Source organism: Pelophylax lessonae (assembly GCF_965119305.1).
Source record: "Pelophylax lessonae genome assembly, chromosome: 11".
In the NCBI taxonomy this organism is placed as follows: Eukaryota; Metazoa; Chordata; class Amphibia; order Anura; family Ranidae; genus Pelophylax; species Pelophylax lessonae.
In genome coordinates this window covers 232,062,115-232,087,685 of record NC_138778.1, presented here as the reverse complement: position 1 = coordinate 232,087,685, position 25,571 = coordinate 232,062,115, and the positions used below count along the sequence as shown (strand labels likewise).

Here is a 25,571-nt window from a genome sequence, read left to right as displayed (position 1 = left end):
CCATTGATTTGAATGGGCTGCTATGCCCTCATTTACCGCAGAAAAAAGGTGCATGCAGCATTTTTTTTAAATTCAGTGGCCTTGAAATCCATCCTGCTTTTGCACCATGCGACTAACCTGCAGTTCCTGCTCTGGCAAGCTTTCTGCATTTTTTGTATAAGTGGGCACGGCATTTAAAAACAGTTTGCGTGTGCAGCAACGGCAGGTAAGTCGCATGGTGCAAAAGAAGGATGGATTTCATGGCCACTGCATTTTTTTAAATTCTGCATGCACCTTTTTTCAGCTGAAAACGCAGGCATAGCAGCTCAAGCCCATTCACATCAATGGGCTGCTATGCCTGTGCAAATGTGGGCCCCCAACCTGCATACATGTGAACCACCAACCCGCATACATGTGAACCAGGCCTAAAGCAATAGTAAAGTCATTAATTGGTTAAACCTGCAGGAGGACCGGTGTTTTTATCTATTAATGACTTTACTATTGCTTTAGGCCTGGTTCACATGTATGCGGGTTGGTGGTTCACATGTATGCGGGTTGGCGGTTCACATGTATGCGGGTTGGCGGCCCACATTTGCACAGGCATAGCAGCCCATTGATTTGAACGGGCTGCTATGCCCTCATTTTCCGCAGAAAAAAGGTGCATGCAGCATTTTTTTTAAATTCAGTGGCCTTGAAATCCATCCTGCTTTTGCACCATGCGACTAACCTGCAGTTCCTGCTCTGGCAAGCTTTCTGCATTTTTTGTATACGTGGGCACGGCATTTAAAAATAAACAGTTTGCGTGTGCAGCAACGGCAGGTAAGTCGCATGGTGCAAAAGAAGGATGGATTTCATGGCCACTGCATTTTTTTAAATTCTGCATGCACCTTTTTTCAGCTGAAAACGCAGGCATAGCAGCTCAAGCCCATTCACATCAATGGGCTGCTATGCCTGTGCAAATGTGGGCCCCCAACCCGCATACATGTGAACCAGGCCTAAAGCAATAGTAAAGTCATTAATAGATAAAAACACCGGTCCTCCTGCAGGTTTAACCAATTAATGACTTTACTATTGCTTTAGGCCTGGTTCACATGTATGCGGGTTGGGGGCCCACATTTGCACAGGCATAGCAGCCCATTGATGTGAATGGGCTTGAGCTGCTATGCCTGCGTTTTCAGCTGAAAAAAGGTGCATGCAGAATTTAAAAAAATGCAGTGGCCATGAAATCCATCCTTCTTTTGCACCATGCGACTTACCTGCCGTTGCTGCACACGCAAACTGTTTATTTTTAAATGCCGTGCCCACGTATACAAAAAATGCAGAAAGCTTGCCAGAGCAGGAACTGCAGGTTAGTCGCATGGTGCAAAAGCAGGATGGATTTCAAGGCCACTGAATTTTAAAAAAATGCTGCATGCACCTTTTTTCTGCGGAAAATGAGGGCATAGCAGCCCATTCAAATCAATGGGCTGCTATGCCTGTGCAAATGTGAACCACCAACCCGCATACATGTGAACCAGGCCTAAAGCAATAGTAAAGTAATTTATAAACAACACCTCCTTCAGGTTTAACCACTTCTTGACCACAAGGATTTGCCCTCTTAATGACCAGGCCATCGGATCGGAGCCGAGCGCCAGAACCAGTTATCACCAGTTAGGCCAGACACTGCTTGATGACCTATTTTAGGCCTGGTTCACAGAGTCTGTACTGACTGACTATATAATAATGTGCATAAGTGAACCAAAGCCCCTAAATTCAGCAATGAAATTGAAGTGAGGTGGAAATTTAATAATTTAAATTTAATAATAGAATACCGTGATAATACCGTATACCGTGGCAAAACCTTAATCAATTAATCGCAGCATGAAAATCTGATACCGTCACAAGCCTAGCGGTGACATAGGCGTGCGCACAGGGTGTGCTGGGTGTGCCTGGGCACACCCTAATCACCTAGGGCACATAGCATTGCCAGTGAGGAGATGGGAAAGATCTCCCTGGGACCTGCTCTGCTCTATTTCTCCTTGCCTACAGGTACATGGCCCCGATACATTACTCTCCCTGCTGGCAAACACATGCATGTGTATTTCAACTTTGGGGTGCACACCTTAATGCAATAGGCTGCGCACACCTATGGGCGGTGTAGGTGGAAGCGGCGGTGGAGGAGGACCAGGGCCGGATTAACAGCATCATGGGCTTGGTGCTGAGGATTTTGAAGGGCCTTAAGGGCCGTGCCTTGCCATGCACCCAGAGGAGGAAGGGTGCAGCCATGCATGCCTAATTCAACATGGGATGCTGTCTCTGAAGCCCATAAACACATCCATGCATCGCCAACTGTCCCTCCTTGTCCGGCCTTCACGCTGTGTGGGGAGGTTCTGAGGGTGCTGCCTGGGGAAGCGAGCATAGAAGCCAGACTTCTGTGTTTACAAGTGACAGAAGAGCGGTAACAGTGAATATGGCCAACCCGGGGCCTATATAAAAGGTAGGGGCCTGGAGCTGCAGCTCCAATAGCCCCTACATTAATCTGGCCCTGAGGAGGAGGACGAGGTAGCCAACACTGCTTCTTTTCAAAAATTTTAAATGAGGGTACACCCCAAAAGAGTGAGAAAGAGCAAAAATGGAACAATGGGTGGGTAAGGTCGGTATCCATTGCTATTCTGCATAAGGTACGGAAAAGTCCCGTGGGATCCATGCCTGGTTCATTTTAATGAACGTGAGCTTGTCCACATTGTCTCTGGACAGGCGGCTGCGCTTGTCTGTTATAACGCCCCCAGCCGTGCTAAATACCCGTTCAGATAATACACTGGCTGCAGGGCACGCCAGCACCTCCAAGGCGTAAAGGGCAAGCTCAAGCCATGTGCCCAATTTGGAGACCCAGAAGTTGAAGGGGGCAGACCCGTCATTCACTACATGTAGGCGTGTGCACACATACTGCTCCACCATGTTGGTAAAATGCTGCCTCCTGCTAAGACGTTCCATCTGAGCTGCTGGTGCTGCTGTTTGTTGTGGCGTGCTGACAAAGCTTTTCCACATTTCGGCCATGCTAACCCTGCCTTCTGAGGTGCTGGCGGTGCCCTGGTTGCGTTGGCGACCTCCTCCTCCTCCTCCTCTGCCTTGTGCTTCCACTGTGGCCCCGCTGTCAGATGGGAATGCCAGCAGCATGGCGTCTACCAGCGTGCGCTTGTACTCGCGCATCTTGCGATCGCGCTCCAGTGAGTGAATTAAGGACGGTACGTTGTCCTTGTAACGGGGATCCAGCAGCGTGGCCACCCAGTAATCAGCACAAGTTAGAATGTGGGCAACTCGGCGGTCGTTGTGGAGACACTGCAGCATGTAATCGCTCATGTGTGCCAGGCTGCCCAGAGGCAACGAAAGGCTGTCCTCTGTGGGAGGTGTATCGTCCGTGTCCTCTGTATCCCCCCAGCCACGCACCAGTGATGGCCATGAGCTGGCCTGGGTGCCACCCTGCTGTGAACATGGTTCCATCTCCTCCTCCAGCTCCTCCTCCTCCTCATCCTCCTCATCCTCCAGAACTGTGCCCCTGCTGGACAATTGCGTCCCTGGCGTTTGCGTGTGCAGGAACCCACCCTCGGAGCCCCTTGCGAATGACTGCCCTGAAAGCCTTGGAAATGTTACCTCTTCATCCTCCTCCTCCTCCTCATCCTGTGCCACATCCTCTTCCATCATCGCCCGAATTGTTTTTTCAAGGAGGCATGGAAGTGGGATAGTTAAGCTGAGAACGGCGTCATTGCCACTGGCCATGTTGGTGGAGTACTCAAAACAGCGCAACAAGGCACACAGGTCTCGCATGGAGGCCCAGTTAAATTAAATAGCGGAATAGAAAATATGATCCCAAAAAAGTGTATGTATATCACACGTACACAACCACACTAGGCCCCAATTACTATTGTTTGTACCCCTAAAAGGCTAGATGAGGAGTAGGGGGGGTATGGAACAGGCAGCACCCTCAAACCTTCAGAAGTATGAGATGAACCCCAACAACTTGGAAAGGTGGATCTCTCTCACACGTACCAACACAGACTATCCCCCAATTTAACTGATCCCCAAAGGTTTTTGATTAAATAGCGGAATAGAAAATATGATCCCAAAAAAGTGTATGTATATCACACGTACACAACCACACTGGGCCCCAATTACTATTGTTTGTACCCCTAAAAGGCTAGATGAGGAGTAGGGGGAGTATGGAACAGGCAGCACCCTCAAACCTTAAGAAGTATGAGATGAACCCCAACAACTTGGAAAGGTGGATCTCTCTCACACGTACCAACACAGACTATCCCCCAATTTAACTGATCCCCAAAGGTTTTTGATTAAATAGCGGAATAGAAAATATGATCCCAAAAAAGTGTATGTATATCACACGTACACAACCACACTAGGCCCCAATTACTATTGTTTGTACCCCTAAAAGGCTAGGAGTAGGGGGAGTATGGAACAGGCAGCACCCTCAAACCTTCAGAAGTATGAGATGAACCCCAACAACTTGGAAAGGTGGATCTCTCTCACACGTACCAACACAGACTATCCCCCAATTTAACTGATCCCCAGAGGTTTTTGATTAAATAGCGGAATAGAAAATATGATCCCAAAAAAGTGTATGTATATCACACGTACACAACCACACTAGGCCCCAATTACTATTGTTTGTACCCCTAAAAGGCTAGATGAGGAGTAGGGGGAGTATGGAACAGGCAGCACCCTCAAACCTTCAGTATGAGATTGTGTTCACTGTACCCCACAAAGATTGAGTTCACTGCACCCCACAATGATTGTGTTCACTGCACCCCACAAAGATTGTGTTCACTGCACCTCACAAAGATTGTGTTCACTGTACCCCCCAAAGATTGTGTTCACTGCACCCCACAAAGATTCTGTTCACTGTACCCCACAAAGATTGTGTTCACTGCACCCCAAAAAGATTGTGTTCACTGCACCCCAAAAAGGATGTTGTTCACTGCACCCCAAAAAGGATGTTGTTCACTCCACCCCAAAAAGATTGTGTTCACTGCACCCCACAAAGATTGTGTTCACTGCACCCCAAAAAGATTGTGTTCACTGCACCCCAAAAATGATTTTGTTCACTGCACCCCAAAAAGGATTTTGTTCACTGCACCCCAAAAAGGATGTTGTTCACTCCACCCCAAAAAGATTGTGTTCACTGCACCCCAAAAAGATTGTGTTCACTGCACCCCACAAAGGATTTTGTTCACTGCACCCCAAAAAGATTGTGTTCACTGCACCCCAAAAAGGATGTTGTTCACTGCACCCCAAAAAGGATTTTGTTCACTGCACCCCAAAAAGATTGTGTTCACTGCACCCCACAAAGGATTTTGTTCACTGCACCCCACAAAGATTGTGTTCACTGCACACCAAAAAGGATTGTGTTCACTGCACCCCAAAAAGATTTTGTTCACTGCACCCCAAAAAGATTGTGTTCACTGCAGCCCAAAAAGATTGTGTTCACTGCAGCCCAAAAAGATTGTGTTCACTGCAGCCCAAAAAGATTGTGTTCACTGCAGCCCAAAAAGATTGTGTTCACTGCAGCCCAAAAAGATTGTGTTCACTGCAGCTCACACACAGAAAAATGGATGTGGATCACTGACACCTGCCTATCTCCAATCCCACACCACACAGCAATATCGATTGTAGTTTGTAGAACACAGTTTCCCTAAAATTCAGCAGACTCTGTCCCTAACAGGATTGAGAAGAGATCGTAGATCAGGATTGAGTGCAGACCCCACCCCCCACACAGCAATATCGATTGTAGTTTGTAGAAGACACTGACCCTATATAATTCAGCAGACTCTATCCCTAAAATGCCTACAACTCGCCCTGCCTAAACACTCCGACCTGTCCCTCAATTCTATCCGGACACAAATGTTTTTTTCCTGCCTATCTTTCCCTAATCAGCAGCCAGCACGTTGATGTGTGCTCTGTCCCTGAATCTAAGCAGCATAATGACGCCGCTGCGGCTGCCTCGAACTTATAAAGACTTGGTCACATGCTTCAGACGGCCAATCACAGCTACTGAGACATTTGCAGGCATGGCTGGGATGGCTTAAGGCACACCAGTTAAACGATTGTTGATTGGCTGTTGAAAGCCCGCCATGAAAAGAGCGCCAAAGCATGCAAAACCCGGAAATAAAACGACCGAACACGGATTTTTACCCGAACATACAGTAAAGTGTCCGTGTCCGTGTTCGGGTACAAAAAATCCAATTATTCGGTACGAACACGAATAATACAGTCCGTGTTCGCTCAACACTAATGAAGAGCAATCTCCTCAAAAGAACATGGAGAGCAATCTCCCCAAAGGGACACAAAGAGCAATCTTCCCCAAAGGGACACGAAGAGCAATCTTCCCAAAAGGACATGGTGAGAAATCTCGCCAAAGGGACACAAAGCGCAATCATCCCAAAAGGACATGGAGAGCAATCTCCCCAAAAGGACACAGAGAGCATTCTCCCTAAAGGGACACGAAGAGCAATCTTCCCAAAAGAACATGGAGAACAATCTCCCCAAAGGGACGCGAAGAGCAATCTCCCCAAAGGGACACGAAGAAAAGTCTCCCCAAAGAAACATGAAGAGCAATTTCCTCAAAGAATTTAAATGTGGTATTAGTGCGCTGGCACCTAGTGATAGAAATATGGAAATTACAGGGTGCAGCTGCTGCAATCACCAAATGTGTTCCCACATCCGCAATAAATCAATATTAAAATATGAGATTGCGCTGCCTCTAAATCAAGGTAAAAATAATAACTAAAAAGTAACAAAAAAAAATGACTAAAATGACTAAAGAGGTAAGTGTGTGCCAGTGCAAAATAAATCCATAAACAAACATATAATGCAAAAAAGGCCAACACAATAAATAATAAAGCTTCTTGTTTGTTGACTCTAAGGCCCCTTTCACACTATCTGTCCGTCGGACAGACTCCGTTTATCTCAGCGAGGGATAGATCCACCGATCCCCCGCTGAGCAGGAGAATTACAGCTGTTCTCTGCACTGTGTGCGGAGATACAGCTGTCAGTTCCCCATACATCTCTATGGGGGAATCGGATGGGAACGGACTGTCGGTCCGTTCTCATCCGATCCCATCCGATCTGATCCGCTGGATGGATGGAAAATAGGGTTTCCATCCGTCCAGATTTGACGGATCGGATAGGATTTCAGCGGACATGTCTCCGCTGACATCCGATGCCCCATAGGGATGCATGGGGGGACCGTTCAGATCCGCTAAAAAAACGTACAGGCGGATCTGAACGGTCCATATGTGTGAAAGAGCCCTTAGGGGTCTATAATGGAGGTGAGCTGGCACTTCACCTGGTGAAAGGAGCACGAGTGGAAATTCGTCATTACACTGTGGTGCAGTGCTGTATTGCCAACAAGGCCCAGGCCTAGGGCAGCACTTTGCAGGGGGGCAGCAAAAAGTCCCCCCCCCCCACTCCACCTGAGAATCTTTTTGGCCAGTGGTTGCTAGAGCTGCCTCTCACACCCCCCTCCTCTCTTTCTCACCCCCCCCCTCTTCCCTCTCTCTCCCATCCCCCCTATCTCTCCCATCCCCCCTCTTTCTCTCACCCCCCTTCTCTCTCTCGCACCCCCCCTTCTCTCTCTCTCACCCCCCTTCTCTCTCTCTCTCATCCCCCCTGTCTCTCTCCCATCCCCCTCTCTCTCTCGCTCTCATCCCCCCTCGCTCTCTCATCCCTCCTCTCTCTCTCTCTCTCATCCCCTCTCTCTTTCCCATCTCCTCTCTCTCTCACCCCCCTCTCTCTCTCCCTCTCTCACCCCCCCTCTCTCTCTCTCTCATCCCCCCTCTCTCTCACCCCCCTCTCTCTCTCACCCCCCTCTCTCATCCCCCCTCTCTCTCTCTCTCTCTCTCTCTCTCTCTCACCCCCCTCGCTCTCTCATCCCACCCTCTCTCTAATCCCCCCTCTCTCTTTCCCATCTCCCCTCTATCTCTCTCTCTCTCACCCTCTCCCTCTCTCTCTCTCACCCCTCTCTCTCTCTCATCCCCCCTCTCTCTCACCCCCTCTCTCTCTCTCTCTCATCCCCCCTCTCTCTCTCTCACACCCCCTCCCTCATCTACCCCCCTCTCTCTCCCACCCCCCCTCTCGTGAGATCTCAGGGGTTCATGCTGGGACTTGTAGTCCTTATATTTTGGAGGGAGTCACATCCGTTAAAAAGGAAGGAGTGGGGCAAATTTACATAGAAGGGGGGGGGGGGAGCGTCCAATTTTGGTCTTGCCTAGGGCAGCACAAAACCAAAATACACCACTGCTGTGGTGTCATCCCTTTGAAGCACCTTATCAAATAGAGACTTTTTTAATTGCACAAGCTATAAGAAATTATTATTTATTGCATTGGTCTTTTTGCTTTATATGTTTGTTTATGGATTTAATTTGCACTGGCATTTTATATACAGTATATGAAACACTTACCTCTTTAGTCATTTTTTTGTTACTTTCTAGTTATTATTTTTACCTTGATTTAGAGGCAGCGCGATCACACATTTTTGTATTAATCTCCCCAAAGAGACATGCGTAACAAAAAAAATCCCAACGACAGTTCTAATAGATGCCTACTGTATACAAAACTAAAAAATGCATGGAAGATAATAGAACTACAGCACATGTGTCAAACAGAAAGCTCGCAGGCTGGATCCAGCCCTCCAGGCCACTTCATGTGACCCTTGCACCTAGGACTATTTTTTCAGTTGGAACGTGGCAAAAACTTTTACAGATCCCTGCCTGTTCTGCACTCACAGCAGGGACAAGGGAAATCCAGGTGCAATGTGAGATGGGGCATCACCTGGCAAGCTGCACTGTGTGTGATCCCCATCTGTGCCTGGGTGCACAGATTCCGACCAATGATTTCCCTGCATATAAGAGAGAGAGGTGGAGACACCTACACTGCTGGGAGATACAAGAGCCAGGAAGGTGTGATGGAAGGTATCTTTTGGGGGGGAGGGGGTGAAATGAGGGCTGTGGAGGATGATGTATGCAGAGGTGGGGGATGGGGAGGGTGATGCAGAGGTCAGAGCTGAGAAGGGGTAGAAGTGAGATGTGGATAGCCTGTGAAAGAGAGCTGCACCCTACACACTGTGCATCGCTCATCTTTAAAATCTGCACTTTATATGTAGAAAACATCTGAACCCTGCACTCTGTACACAGTGCACCCCTGAACTCTGCACTCTGTACATAACGCACCCCTGAACTCTGCACTCTGTACATAGTGCACTCTTGAAGTCTGTACGTAACACACCCCTGAACTCTGCACTCTGTACATAGTGTACTTCTGAGCTCTGCTCTCTGTCCATAATGCACCCCTGAACTCTGTGGCACCTCTGCACTCTGTGCGTAACGCACCCCTGAACTCTGCACTCTGTGTGTAAGGCACCCCTGAACTCTGCACTCTGTACATAGCACACCCCTGAACTCTGCACCCTGTATGGAACACACCCCTGAAACCTGCACTCTGTACATACCGCATCCCTGAACTCTGCGCTCTGTACACTGCGCACTCCTGAACTCTACACTCTGTGCGTAACACACCCCTGAACTCTGCACTCTGTACATAACACACCCTTGAACCCTGCAACCTGTACATAGCGCATCCTGGAACTCTGCACTCTGTACGTAGGGCACCCCTGAACTCTGCACTCTGTGTGTAACGCACCCCTGAACTCTGCACTCTGTGCGTAACACACCCCTGAACTCTGCACTCTGTGCGTAACACACCCCTGAACTCTGCACTCTGTACGGAACACACCCCTGAAACCTGCACTCTGTACATACCGCATCCCTAAACTCTGCGTTCTGTACACCGCGCACTCCTGAACTATGCACTCTGTACATAGCATATCCCTGAACTCTACACTCTGTACGTAACACACCCCTGAACCCTGCAACCTGTACATAGCGCATCCCGGAACTCTCCTCTTTGTATGTAGGGCACCCCTGAACTCTGAACTTTGTGCATAGGGTACCCGTAAAACTGCACCTAGTACATCTCTGCACATAGCGCATTCCCTGAACCCTGCACTCGGTATGTATTACACCCTTGAACTCTGCATATTGTATATTGCACACCCAGAACTCTGCATGCTGTGCATAGGGCACACCTGAACACCACACATAATGCACTCCTGGTATTTATTGCCCCTCCCACTGTTAGTGCAATTTGACCACACCCACCATTCGAGGCAGTTCATCCGGGGAGGGCGTGGTTGAGTTCCGGCACCTATTCTCTGAGAAAAAAAAGCCCTGGATGAATTCATGTAGTCTTATAGATGTAACCAGCCCTTGGAGGGCAACCATATTAGTGATGCAGCCCACCATGAAATTGAGTTTGACACCCCTGACCTATAGACAGGTTGAATTGTGATGGTAATGCTGAGTAGTGTGAACTGTCTCCGCACCCACTGATTGTCCATTGCCAACTCAGAGATCACAAATCACACCTCATATCACATTTCACAAACACTTAATTTGTCGGCAAATAAATATTAATTACCGATTATGGAAATGCCAGATCCTGTACTCTTTTTATCTACAAGCATCTGAATCAGAATATAATCTTATATCTTATTATATTCTTATTATTAAACTATATTATCCCAAAAAAGAGCACCTGCCATATATACCAACTCAAGTCAAGTTTCTTTCTGAGAGTGATCGGGGCTGCCCGAGAGTGGAGGAGTGGTGGAGTCCATGGATCATTTTCTGCTTCAGTGCCCTTTTAATATAGAGGTGTACAAGAGGGTAGGGAGGGCTCTGAGTGTACCCTTCCTCCCCCATATGAGTTATGCAGAGTGGGTGTATGGGGCATTCCAGACTGGCCGGGATTATGATTTGTAAACACTTTTTTTAGTTAGTCTAGTTGTTCGTTATTTCACGTGGAGTGCACGGTGCCAGGTATCCTTACGGAGTAAAATCCTCCATGTCGAGGTGGTGTTGCAGGACATTCTGGGTGGGGTTGGGAAGATTCGGGGTCTTTAGGAAGACAGGTGGCAGCAGGAGGCCTGGATAAAGGCGTGGAGGAATATCAGGACTCTGTAGCTGCTGCCTGTTGATCTCGGGGTGTGCGGCTTTTCTTTCTGTCCTTGCTTCGCTCCCCTAGATTTTCAGATAAAATATATTTTTGATAAAAGGCTCCATGCATGGTGACGGTGATGTTCCTTAGTCTGGCTCTCTCGTAGGGTTTATGCTGTGCGCAGTTTGTTTTATTTATTATGTTCTTGTTTGGTTTTGTTTTTTGGTTTTGTATCGTTATATTCAATTATTTTGTAAATATGTTATTTATTAATTTATTTATTATGGTTTTATTGTATATAAGCTGTTGTTTGTAAGATTTTTCAATAAACAAAATTAACCCCTCATAATGGGCACAGCGGGTGTACAGACCCGGGAACTCAGCACAGGGATGGTGGGAACCCCTCATAATGGGCACAGCGGGTGTACAGACCTGGGAACTCAGCACAGGGATGGTGGGAACCCCTCATAATGGGCACAGCGGGTGTACAGACCTGGGAACTCAGCACAGGGATGGTGGGAACCCCTCATAATGGGCACAGCGGGTGTACAGACCCGGGGACCCAGCACAGGGATGGTGGGAACCCCTCATAAAGGGGCACAGCGGGTGTACAGACCCGGGAACTCAGCACAGGGATGGTGGGAACCCCTCATAATGGGCACAGCAGGAGTACAGACCTGGGAACTCCGAACATGGATGGTGGGAACCCCTCATAATGGGCACAGCGGGTGTACAGACCCGGGAACTCAGCACAGGGATGGGGGGAACCCCTCATAATGGGCACAACGGGTGTACAGACCCGGGAACACAGCACAGGGATGGGAGGAACCCCTCATAATGGGCACAGCAGGTGTACAGACCCGGGAACTCAGCACAGGGATGGGTGGGACCCCTCATAATGGGCACAGCGGGTGTACAGACCCGGGAACTCAGCACAGGGATGGTGGGAACCCCTCATAATGGGCACAGCGGGTGTACAGACCCAGGAACTCAGCACAGGGATGGTGGGAACCCCTCATAATGGGCACAGCGGGTGTACTGACCCGGGATCTCAGCACAGGGATGGTGGGAACCCCTCATAATGGGCACAGCGGGTGTACAGACCCGGGAACTCAGCACAGGGATGGTGGAACCCCTCATAATGGGCACAGCGGGTGTACAGACCCGGGAACTCAGCACAGGGATGGTGGGAACAGCCAGAGCAGGAGAGAGTGACACAGACTTCCCCCTGTACACACATCCCTATAGCGGGGTCCCTAGCGGGGGATGGTCTCCTCTTTCTTTATCCTATTTAAATTTGTACATCACACATGAAGCTGAGCCTCCTCGGGGAGATCAGCGTCCTTTATTGATCTTTCCAGATATTTGAACTGTCGAAATGTCAGGTCACAAGGTTGGCCAGCTGGAAGAAAGTGTGAAATAATCTGCGGCTGGCGTCTTATGAATTATGTATAGTAGAGAGATCACCGCGCAGCACCGCCGGCAAAATATTCCAAGATAGTAAACCGTAACGTTTTATTATGTGGCTGCCCTGCCTCGGTGACGGCCGGGGAATTATTTTTATGAATTGAACCAAAATCGTTTTATTTGTCCTGATTGCCGTGTAATAATCGATTTGTTCCTTGAATTATCCGTTTTTCAGATTGTTTTCCCATCAGATTAACCCCTTGCTGCCCGCATTCTTTATATACCCAGCATTGTGACCCCGTTTTAGGAATGTGTTTATAAACGTTTCCCCATGAGAGCCAGCAGCAAGCATTTTCTGAAGGCGATGGCTCTCAGTCCTGGCTGCAAGATTATGTCACAACAGGGAAGCAATCAAAGCAATACATGTAGGCTAGAATCTTTTTCTGAAAAAAATAAAATACATTAAAAAAAAAAAAAATTAATAATAATAATAAAAAAATGACATATACACTATAAGTATTCACCCCCTTTGCCATGTACATAAGTATTCACACCCTTTGCCCAATACTTTGGTGAAGCTCCTTTGGCACCAATTCCAGCCTCCAGTATTTCTGAGTATGATGCTACAAGCTTGGCACTCCTATTTTTGGGAAGTTTCTCCCATTCTTCTTTGCAGGACCTCTCAGGATCCATCAGGTTGGATGGGGGAGGGTCAGTGCACAGCCATTTCACATCTCTCCAGAGATGTTCAATCGGGTTCAAGTCTGGGCTCTGTCTGGGCCACCCAAGGACATTCACAGAGTTGTCCCGCAGCCACTCCTTTGTTATCTTGGCTGTGTGCTTAGGGTCGTTGTCCTGTTGGAAGATGAACCTTCGCCCCAGTCTGAGGTCCAGAGCGCTCTGGAGAAGGTTTTCATCAAGGATGTCTCTGTACATTGCTGCATTCATCTTTCCCTCCATCCTGACTAGTCTCCCAGTTCCTGCCACTGAAAAACATCCCCACACCATGATGCTGCCACCACCATGCTTCACTGTAGGGATGGTGTTGGCCAGGTGATTAGCGGTGCCTGGTTTCCTCCAGACATGACACTTGCCATTCAGGCCAAAGAGTTCAATCTTTGTTTCATCAGAGCAGAGAATTTTGTTTCTCATGGTCTGAGAGTCCTTCAGGGGCCTTTTGGCAAACTCCAGACGGGCTGTCATGTGCCTTTTACTGAGGAGTGGCTTCTGTCTGGCCACTCCCATACAGGCCTGATTGGTGGAGTGCTGCAGAGATGGTTGTTCTTCTGGAAGGTTCTCCTCTCTCCATAGAGAAACGCTGGAGCTCTGTCAGAGTGACCATCGGGTTCTTGGTCAACTCCCTGACTAAGGCCCCCCTTCCCCGACCACTCAGTTTGGCCGGGCGGCCGCTCTAGGAAGAGTCCTGGTGGTTCCAAACTTCTTCCATTTACAGATGATGGAGTCCACTGTGCTCATTGGGACCTTCAATGCTGCAGATGTTTTTCTGTACCCTTCCCCCGATCTGTGCCTCCATACAATCCTGTCTCCGAGGTCTACAGACAATTCCTTGGACTTCATGGCTTGGTTTGTGCTCTGACATGCACTGGTAACTGTGGGACCTTATATAGACAGGTGTGTGCCTTTCCAAATCATGTCCAATCAACTGAATTTACCACAGGTGGACTCCAATCAAGTTGTAGAAACATCTCAAGGATGATCAGTGGAAACAGGATGCACCTGAGCTCCATTCTGAGTGTCATGGCAAAGGGTGTGAATACTTACGTACAGTACATGGGATTTTTTCATTTTGAATAAATTTGCTAAGATTTGAAACAAACTTCTTTCACGTTGTCATTATGGGGGATTGTTTGTAGAATTTTGAGGAAAATAATGAATTTATTCCATTTTGGGATAAGGCCGTAACATAACAAAATATGGAAAAAGTGGAGCGCTGTGAATACTTTCCGGATGCACTGTGTGTGTGTATGTATATACATATACATATATATATATATATATATCTTCAGCCTTGTAGTTAATTACTGCCACCTTCAGGCTGCATTGGGTTCTGCAGTGTCATCTGTTTAATACTGTAATTGTTGGATGCAGTTATAAAATTGAAACAAATATATATAAATTTATGTAAATAAATAAAAATCTTTTTATTTTATTTTTTTTTTAAGCTTACAGAACAGGGTTTTTACTAAAACAGTATACCAAATGAAAGCCATTTACAGTAAATATGTAAAATAAATATATAAAAAAAAAATAGGCATTCAGATTAGTAGGGTAAAGAGGCTGCAGCTCATCCATTTTTCAGATTATTTTCCAACCAGATTATTATTTTCCTGCCGCATTCTTTATATACCCAGCATTTTGACCCCACTTTAGGGATATGTATATAAATATCCCCCCCCCCCCCCCCCCCGTTTTATGGATATGTCTCTAAACGTTCCCCCCCTGTTTTAGGAGTACGTTTATAAACGTTTCCCCATGAGAACCAGCAGTGAACATTTTTTACAGGCAGTGTTGTCATTAACAGATTATGTCACATTGATAACAGGGAACCAATCAATCAATCAATCAGAGTAATGCGTGTAGGCTGGAAGCTTTTCCCGAAAAAATATATAAATACATAAAAAAATAATAATAAAAAGTGTATATATATATATATATATATATATATATATATATATATATATATATATATATATATATATATAATATATTTTATATTTTATTATTATTTGTATTATTTTTATTTTATTTTATATATATATATAGATATCTTCAGCCTTGTAGTTAATTACTGCCACCTTCAGGCTGCATTGGGTTCTGCAGTGTCATCTGTTTAATACTGTAATTGTTAGATACAGTTATAAAATGTAAAATAAAAACATTTAAATTCGCTAATATGTAAATAAACATTTTTTTTTTTTCATTTATTTAAGCTTACGGAACAGGTTTTTTGACATCACCTTGGCCCAGACGAAGTCACTGCTAAAGGATGGTATTTTAATAAGAGATGGGACTTCTGTGAACAATGATCCTCATGATATACATTGTAACTTTTCAGGAATTTAGTCATGAAGACTTGTTGGGTTGTTGGCAGGTCCTCTTTAGGAACTGCGTTTTTCCATTTGAGGCGTGTTTTTTGGGGTGTTTATAGAATGTTTGGATGGGAAATATTTTCCTCCAATCCTTGATTTGTTTCCGGAGTGCCAATTACACTGAAGAGTCTCCATGGATTCTATAAATCTCTTCTAATGACTTTCCAAAACAAAAAAATCCTTTAAAATAATTGTGTGCCGTAATTACCCAGAATTCCCGGCACTACTTGCTGTGTGTAGATTGATGAGGGGGGGTGCGTATGGCACGCGCACTGTGGTTGGGATGTGGGTATATATATATATATATATTTCTCTCAGTAAACACGGGCTGACTGATCCGCCCGCAGCGCGGATTTGTCACATCTTATCTCAGCACATTATAATTGCAGAGCTTCATTAATTTCTACTCTGACAAATAAACGTGTTTGCAGAAACCGTTCAAACATCATCTGCAAACATGCCGGCCACGGGGAGGCTCCGGCATGTCTGCTAAAGAGGACCTGTCACGGTGGTTGGTTGAGGCAAGGCTCCCATCCTAGGGGGGAAGGGGGGCACCTTTCAGAGGGGGTTCTGGGGTCAGTATAGGCACACCAATACCTGAGATACAGCAAAGGGGAACTATGGCCACTCCTAGGAGATGGGGTTACCCTGTCAGAGGGGGTTCCGGGGTCAGTATAGGCACATCAATGCCTGAGATACAGAAAAGGGGAACTATGGCCACTCCTAGGAGATGGGGTTACCCTTTTAGAGGGGGTGCGGGGATCAGTATAGGCACATCAATGCCTGAGATACAGCAAAGGGGAACTATGGCCACTCCTAGGAGATGGGGTTACCCTTTTCAGAGGGGTTCCGGGGTCAGTATAGGAAAATCAATGCCTGAGATACAGCAAAGGGGAACTATGGCCACTTCTAGGAGATGGTGTTACCCCTTCAGAGGGGGTTCCAGGGTCAGTATAGGCACATCAATGCCTGAGATACAGCAAAGGGAAACTATGGCCACTCCTAGGAGATGGGGTTACCCTTTCTTAGGGGGTTCCAGGGTCAGTATAGGCACATCAATGCCTGAGATACAGCAAAGGGGAACTATGGCCACTCCTAGGAGTCGGGGTTACCCTTTCAGAGGGGGTGCGGGGGTCAGTATAGGCACATCAATGCCTGAGATACAGAAAAGGGGAACTATGGCCACTCCTAGGAGATGGGGTTACCCTTTTAGAGGGGGTGCGGGGATCAGTATAGGCACATCAATGCCTGAGATACAGCAAAGGGGAACTATGGCCACTCCTAGGAGATGGGGTTACCCTTTCAGAGGGGTTCTGGGGTCAGTATAGGAAAATCAATGCCTGAGATACAGCAAAGGGGAACTATGGCCACTTCTAGGAGATGGTGTTACCCCTTCAGAGGGGGTTCCAGGGTCAGTATAGGCACATCAATGCCTGAGATACAGCAAAGGGAAACTATGGCCACTCCTAGGAGATGGGGTTACCCTTTCTTAGGGGGTTCCAGGGTCAGTATAGGCACAACAATGCCTGCGATACAGCAAAGGGGAACTATGGCCACCTCTAGGAGATGGGGTTACCCTTTCAGAGGGGGTGCGGGGGTCAGTATAGGCACATCAATGCCTGCGATACAGCAAAGGGGAACTATGGCCACTCCTAGGAGATGGGGTTACCCTTTCAGAGGGGATGCGGGGGTCAGTATAGGCACATCAATGCCTGAGATACAGAAAAGGGGAACTATGGCCACTCCTAGGAGATGGGGTTACCCTTTTAGAGGGGGTGCGGGGATCAGTATAGGCACATCAATGCCTGAGATACAGCAAAGGGGAACTATGGCCACTCCTAGGAGATGGGGTTACCCTTTCAGAGGGGTTCTGGGGTCAGTATAGGAAAATCAATGCCTGAGATACAGCAAAGGGGAACTATGGCCACTTCTAGGAGATGGTGTTACCCCTTCAGAGGGGGTTCCAGGGTCAGTATAGGCACATCAATGCCTGAGATACAGCAAAGGGAAACTATGGCCACTCCTAGGAGATGGGGTTACCCTTTCTTAGGGGGTTCCAGGGTCAGTATAGGCACAACAATGCCTGAGATACAGCAAAGGGAAACTATGGCCACTCCTAGGAGTCGGGGTTACCCTTTCAGAGGGGGTGCGGGGGTCAGTATAGGCACATCAATGCCTGAGATACAGCAAAGGGAAACTATGGCCACTCCTAGGAGATGGGGTTACCCTTTCTTAGGGGGTTCCAGGGTCAGTATAGGCACAACAATGCCTGAGATACAGCAAAGGGAAACTATGGCCACTCCTAGGAGTCGGGGTTACCCTTTCAGAGGGGGTGCGGGGGTCAGTATAGGCACATCAATACCTGAGATGCAGAAAAGGGGAACTATGGCCACTCCTAGGAGATGGGGTTACCCTTTCAGAGGGGATTCCGGGGTCAGTATAGGCACATCAATGCCTCAGATACAGCAAAGGGGAACTATGGCCTCTCCTAGGAGGCGTGCAGTACTATCACCTGCCTGCTATATGTATTATAAACGAATGACTTGCTTTGCATTTTAAATAATTATATTGCATGTATCCGAATGCAGCTCAACTCCACCCAGGATACAGCAGGAAAATATCACTTGTGGGAGGGGCAGAGACACAAATTATTAGGTGAAATCCCACCATTGTGGGAGGGGCAGTGACATAAACTACTGCAGGGAATCTCACCATTGTGGGAGGGGCAGAGACACAAATTATTAGGTGAAATCCCACCATTGTGGGAGGGGCAGTGACACAAACTACTGCAGGAAATCTCGACATTGTGGGAGGGGCAGTGACATGAACTACTGCAGGGAATCTCATGATTGTGGGAGGGGCAGAGACAGAAACTACTGCAGGAAATCTCGACATTGTGGGAGGGGCAGTGACATGAACTACTGCAGGAAATCTCACCATTGTGGGGAGGGGCAGAGACACAAACTACTGCAGGAAAATCTCCCCATTGTGGGAGGGGCAGAGACACAAACTACTGCAGCAAATCTCCCTATTGTGGGAGGGGCAGAGACACAAACTACTGAAGAAAATCTCCCTATTGTGGGAGGGGCAGAGACACAAACTACTGAAGAAAATCTCACCATTGTGGGAGGGGCAGAGACACAAACTACTGCAGGAAAATCTCCCTATTGTGGGAGGGGCAGAGACACAAACTACTGCAGGAGAAATCTCACAGATGGAGAGATCTCATTCTCCAGTGTTTGCATACATGCAGGAATGTTTTCCAGCAGAATTGATATGTAAGGACTGTTTTGGATGTCAGATGGATAAAGTCTCCTCTCGGATCTTGACTTGGATACAATGTACGGATTATGAATGCGTTTCGCCTCTTGTTGGGTAATCTTCAGCATGTTGTGTAGAGACGGCTGGTTGTGCAGCCATAAGTGGCGCTCAGTCCTTGTGCCATCTGCTCCTCGCCTTGCTGATTATATAAGAGCGTTTACCTGCTAAACACTAAAAATATCCCAGCGATCGGAGGAGAGCGGCACTTCAGTGCTCGCTGGACTTTATACGCCTGAGTCTCTTGAGTAACTAAACCGGCTTTTATCCTTGTATACCTCAAAATGTAAAAGTTTCCACAGTCCTCGTACATTTCCAGTTTAGCTGAGAAAAAAAGCCAAGAGGTATTGCTGTGAATACCACAGGGGGGTTCAATCTGTGCTGACAGCCGGCGGTGAGCCAGGTACAGGAGCAGGGAGGTGAGGACTCCCACATATCCTGCTAAAACTTTTATGTGGCTGCAGGTGCAAATTGCAATGATCTTTTTAGACTTAGGTGCTGGCTGTATTTACAAATGTCTGACACAGATCAGCCCCTCCTACAGGCTCTTATCTTGCGACTTGCTATAAAGTTACAATATACAGCAGAGGCGTACCTAGAACCTTCAGGGCCCCAGTGCAAGAAACCAAGAAGGGCCCCCCTAAAATCCCCCCCCCCCCTTTCCATCTGAGCCCCGGGCTTCCAGTTCTAGGAGGGCATCCATGGATATACTCCCAGCAGGGCCAGATTAACGTAGGGGCTATTGGAGCTGCAGCTCCAGGCCCCTACCTTAATATAGGCCCCGGGTTGGCCATATTCACTGTTACCGCTCTTCTGTCACTTGTAAACACAGAAGTCTGGCTTCTATGCTCGCTTCCCCAGGAAGCTCCCTCAGAACCTCCCCACACAGCACGAAGGCCGGACAAGGAGGGACAGTTGCCGATGCATGGATGTGTTTATGGGCTTCAGAGACAGCATCCCATGTTGAATTAGGCATGCATGGCTGCACCCTTCCTCCTCTGGGTGCATGCTAAGGCACGGCCCTTAAGGCCCTTCAAAATCCTCAGCGCCAAGCCCATGATGCTCTTAATCCGGCCCTGACTCCCAGAACTCCCTCATGCCCCCTGGACAGATCCACAGTAAATGGCCAATCACAGTGGCCCTTTACCATGTGATCCGCTGATCGCATGTAAACAGACTTGCAGGCCTTTTCTCCCATGCTGTGTCTGTGTGAGAGAAGGAGAGCTGTTAACCAGCAAGACTGTCAGTACATTGTTTACACTGATTATCAGTGCAGCCCCACTATTGCCCATCCGTGCAGCCTTTCAGTGCTGCCTATCAATGCAACCTATTAGTACTCATCAATGCTGTCCATCAGTACCCATCAGTGCTGCCTATCAGTGCTCATCAGTACTGCCCATTAATGCCACCTATCAGTGCTCATTAGTGCTGCCTTTCAGTGCTCATCAATGCCGCCTATCGGTGCTGCCCCTCAATGTCGCCTATCAGTGCTGCCTATCATGCCACCTATCAGTACTCATCAATGCTGCCTATCAGTACCCATCAGTGCTGCCTATAAGTGCTCATCAGTGCTGCCTATCAGTGTTCATCAATGCCACCTATCGGTGCTGCCCCTCAATGTCGCCTATCAGTGCTGCCTATCATGCCACCTATCAGTACTCATCAATGCTGCCTATCAGTACCCATCAGTGCTGCCTATAAGTGCTCATCAGTGCTGCCTATCAGTGTTCATCAATGCCACCTATCGGTGCTGCCCCTCAATGTCGCCTATCAGTGCTGCCTATCATGCCACCTATCAGTACTCATCAATGCTGCCTATCAGTACCCATCAGTGCTGCCTATCAGTGCTCATCAATGCCACCTATCAGTACTCATGCAACTTATCAGTGCCCCTGATTACTGATACCTTTCAGTAGTACTCATGAATGCTGACTATCATTGCCACCTATCAGTGCTCATCAATGCAGCCTATCCGTACTCATCAGTGCCACCTATCAGTACTCATCAGTGCAGCCTATCTGTATTCATCAGTGTAGCCTATCAGTGTCCCCTATCAGTGCCACCTTTCATTACTCATCAATGCTGACTATCATTGCCACCTATCAGTGCTTATCAATGCAACCTATCAGTGCTGCCTTTCAGTGCTCATCAATGCCGCCTATCAGTGCTCATCAATACTGCCTATCAGTGCTCCTCAATGCCTCCTGTAAGTACTCATCAGTGTAGCCTATCAGTGCCCCCTATCAGTGCCACCTTTCAGTACTCAACAATGCTGACTATCATTGCCACCTATCAGTGCTTATCAGTGCAGCCTATCTGTACTCATCAGTGCCACCTATCAGTGCTTATCAGTGCAGCCTATCTGTACTCATCAGTGCCACCTATCAGTGCCACCTAACAGTACTCATCAATGCAGCCTATCAGGCAGCCTATCAGTGCTCATCAATGCCACCTATCAGTGCTCATTAATGCCGCCTATCAGTGCAGCCTATCAGTGCTCATCAATGCCGCCTGTCAGTGCAGCCTATTAGTGCTGCCCATCAGTGCAGCCTATCTGTGCCGCATGCTCAAATTTAGCTGCTCAGCTTCACATTTACCGTGGTGCACACAGGAGGAGAGGGGAGGGAAGAGGAGCAGGCCGGTTCTCTCCTCTCCCATCTGTGCGAGGGAGGGGGAGCTGTCAGTGCAGGCTCTGGGCTGTATGAGAGAGACATCTTAGCGCAGAGCCCTGCAGCAAGCAACCCCACTGGGGCGGAACGCCAGGGCTCCGTCACAAGTGCAATCTTTGCGACCCTGGTAGTTCCGCCACTGATGTGCAGTCTGATTACTGAGGAAAGGAAATATTGCATTTGATGATTTGTGTAGCCTGTCATTAAACAATAATTTAAATAAAATTAAACAAATGTGTATATTTTGCAGTAAGCTCCCGAGCTGGGCACGTGCCGTGGTACCGAAAATCTTCTACGTGACAGAGAAGGCGTGGAACTATTATCCGTACACTATCACAGGTGAGGTGTAGATCCATCATCTCTGCAATGTACAGCATATTGTAATTTTTCACTTCTTACATTCTCATCATCCTTCTTATCATTTCCTTGTTCTTCTCTCTTTTCCATGTTGTGCCTCTGGTGGGATCCGGGCGTAGAGTATACGGTAAGCCTTCCTCTATTATATCCTTCTCTACATCCCCCCCACACACCCACCGTCTGGATTGAGGGCTGCCATTGTGTATTACTGTGTCTGGGTGACCCCACAGCAGCCTTTTTCAATCTCTTGCTGTGATGAAACCCCAGAAATCATTTTCAGATCTCAGGGAAACTCTCTTACAAATTATTAAAACAGATAGTGAAAACTGTAATATCTCTTTAAAATCAGTAGTCAGCTGTATCTTCCCTTACATTGGTGGTCAGTAGGAAGAATGTTCCTTACATTGGTGGTCAGTGGGTAGAATGTTCCTTACATTGGTGGTCAATGGGAAGAATGTCCCTTACATTGGTGATCAGTGGGAAGAATGTTCCTTACATTGGCGATCAGTGGGAAGAATGTTCCTTACATTGGTGGTCAGTGGAAAGAATGTCCCTGAGGTTTATAGATTGGATGAAAAAATTCTATAAAGGGGCTGAGAGCTTCCCACTTGTTAATGGTTGGGTTGGACGGCCTTTTAAGGTTAGCTCTGGTGTGCGCCAGGGGTGTCCTTTGAGCCCCCTGCTATATGTACTCGCAATCGACCCCTTCATAAGAAGGTTAGAGGGTGGATCGTTGTGCGGGGTGCCTTTGGCCATTGCTGGTGTGCCACCTTTGAAGGTTGTGGCCAATGATGTGTCTGTTATTGTCTCTGGGATGGAGGAGGCGCAGGAGGTGGTCTCTGTGATAGAGCAGTACACAGAGGCTTCTGGCTCTAAAATCAATCATGAAAAAAGTGACGTTTTCTGGATGGGTGAGGAGGGTGAAAGCTTCGAACTTCCGGATGCCTTCCCAGAGCCCCAGAAGGAAATTAAAGTGTTGGGCATCAAATTTGGTCCTGGTGACTATGGTCATCGAAATTGGAAAAGCAGGTTGTTGAATGCCAATGCCAAAGTAGCAAGCTGGAAGAAATGGAAACTTTCCTTGAGGGAAAGGGTTGACTTGATTAAAACTTACCTGATTCCAACCTTTTTATATGTCAGCTTTGTCTGTATCTTGCCTCAATCTCTCTATGCAAGGGTGTACAGCTGCTTTTTCCAACTGTTATGGGGAAATAGGCTGAACCTGATCAAACGCAATGTAACTTACCTGTCCAGGCGGGAGGGTGGTCTAGGAATGGTCAACCCTATAGTTTTCTTTTCTCTGCTTTTTTTAAAGTATAATCTTGGTAATATGTTAGCAGAGACCCCGCTGGGATGGTTGGGTATTTTTCAATCTTGGTTTAGGCCTTTTCTGCGATGCTGGGAAGATGGCGGGCCAGTGAAAAGTCTGAGAGTCCGACATGGCAAGCTTCCGGCTTATGTTGCCCCGTGTCTGAAAATACTTTGGCAGTGGCAGGTGAATGTGGGGGATATCAAGTCCCTCCCCAGAAAGCTTCTGGAGAAGAGGATTTTGGGCTCTGCTTTCAGTTTGTCACTGACCTTAAGGGATTGCCCAGGCCCTGTAATGAGGGAGGGGTTGCATTTAATTAACTTGGGAAGAATCCCTTTGAAGTTTAGGGATCAAGCCTGGCTCGCTTTCCATGGAAGGCTCTATGTGAGAGGGAACCTGAAGCATCGCCCTGTGGATGATCGGGATTGTCCTAGAGCGGAGTGTGTTGGTAAAGTGGAGTCTATGGACCATTTTTTCGCTCCAGTGTCCCTTTAACATTGAGCTGTATAAAAGGGGGGGGGGGGTGTGCTCTAGGCATCCCCTTTCTCTATCGCATGAGTTATGCGGAGTGGGTGTACGGGGTATTCCCGACTCGCTGGGATTTTTATTTGGATACACTTTTTCTAGTTAGTATAGTTGTCCATTACTTCACGTGGAATGCACGGTGCCAGATTACCCTGCGGAAGAAAGTCCTCCCTGTCGAGGTGGTGGTGTACGATATTCTGGGTGAGGTTGGGAAGATTCAGGGTCTTGAGAAGGGCAGGGAGCCTTGAGTGGTCTGGATCAGGGCGTGGAGGAATATCAGACCTGCTTTTGGTGAACTGTCCATCTCTGAACGAGGATGAGGAGCTATTTTCCTATGCTATTTCTTTCACGCCCTTAGCTTTTGTTGGTTAATATCTTCTTTTTTGAAGAAGGGCTGCATGCATAATGGGAGTGGTTTTTGTTTCTTGACCTCACAGGTTGGATGTCTGGTGTGGTGGTGTGAGTCTTACTAAGATTATTTTCCCCGGTAATGACATGTTCATGATGTGAGTCTTGCGTTTGCTGTAAAGCCATTCTTTATTTAAAAGCAGAATTTGCTATGTATTTTTTTTCCCTTTTCATGTAAATATGTATATATTTATTTATGTATATTGATTTTATGCTTATTGATTGCAAGACTTTTAATAAACAAAAATTGGGAAGAATGTCCCTTACATTGGTGATCAGTGGGAAGAATGTCCCTTACATTGGTGGTCAGTGGGAAGAATGTTCCTTACATTGGTGGTCAGTGAGAAGAATGTCCCTTACATTGGTGGTCAGTGGGAAGAATGTTCCTTACATTGGTGGTCAGTGGGAAGAATGTCCCTTACATTGGTGTTCAGTGAGAAGAATGTTCCTTACATTGGTGGTCAGTGGGAAGAATGTCCCTTACATTGGTGGTCAGTGGGAAGAATGTCCCTTACATTGGTGTTCAGTGAGAAGAATGCTCCTTACATTTGCGATCAGTGGGAAGAATGTCCCTTACATTGGTGGTCAGTGAGAAGAATGTCCCTTACATTGGTGGTCAATGGGAAGAATGTCCCTCCATTGCTACAAAGAATATAAATCTAATGAATGAGCACCAAATTCCTTTGCAAACCAGATATTACCTTGTAAGAGTAACAGTGGCATCATCACTGCGCTATACATAGCCTTTACAGAGAGCAGAGCTGTGGGAGGGGCCCAGCAGGCTCCACCAACTACAGGCTGCCTGCAGAAAACTTCAGGAGGGGGTGGAGTCAAGACCAGTCCCTCTGCAAAAGGAGAGAGAGCAGAGCCGTGGGAGGGGCCCAGGAGGCTCCACCCAGTACAGGCTGCCTGAAAAAAACTACAAGAGGTGGCGGAGACAAGACCAGTCACCCTGCACAAGGATTGAGCGAGAGCAGAGTTGTGGGAGTTGCCCAGCACGCTCCACCTACTAGAAACTACAGGAGGGGGGGCAAGAGCGGTCCACCTGCACAAGGAGAGAGAGCAGAGCTGTTGGAGGGGCCCAGCAGGCTCCACCCACTACATAAAACTACAGGAGGGGGTGGAGACAAGGCCAGTCACTCTGCACAAGGGGAGAGAGAGAGAGAGCATAGCTGTGGGAGAAGCCCAGCAGGCTCCACCCACCACAAATCAGTGGTGTATTTAGGTTTTGTGCTGCCCTAGGCCTGTCTAAACTTGTGCACCCCCTAATTGAAATATGACCCACCCCTTCCTGTAAAGGCCACACTCCTTCCTTTTTATGACCCGCCCTGTCATCTGTAAGCCACAAACCACAACCACAGTCTATCAGAGCCCATCAGTGCCGCCTTATCAGTGCCCATCAGTGCAGCCTTATCAGTGCAGCATATCAGTACAGCCTCATCAGTG

The 25,571-nt window shown here is 47.5% G+C and overlaps 1 protein-coding gene across 2 annotated transcripts in view; it reads left to right on the top strand.

Annotated features, from left to right (window-relative positions):
- Positions 1-25,571, top strand: part of PITPNC1 (phosphatidylinositol transfer protein cytoplasmic 1) — a 242,031-nt gene that overhangs the window by 150,796 nt on the left and 65,664 nt on the right. For both annotated transcript variants that reach the window (XM_082272120.1, XM_082272121.1), the window contains exon 3: positions 21,777-21,870. In XM_082272120.1, coding sequence (XP_082128246.1) covers positions 21,777-21,870 — 94 coding nt within the window. The remainder of the gene's footprint in view (positions 1-21,776; positions 21,871-25,571) is intronic.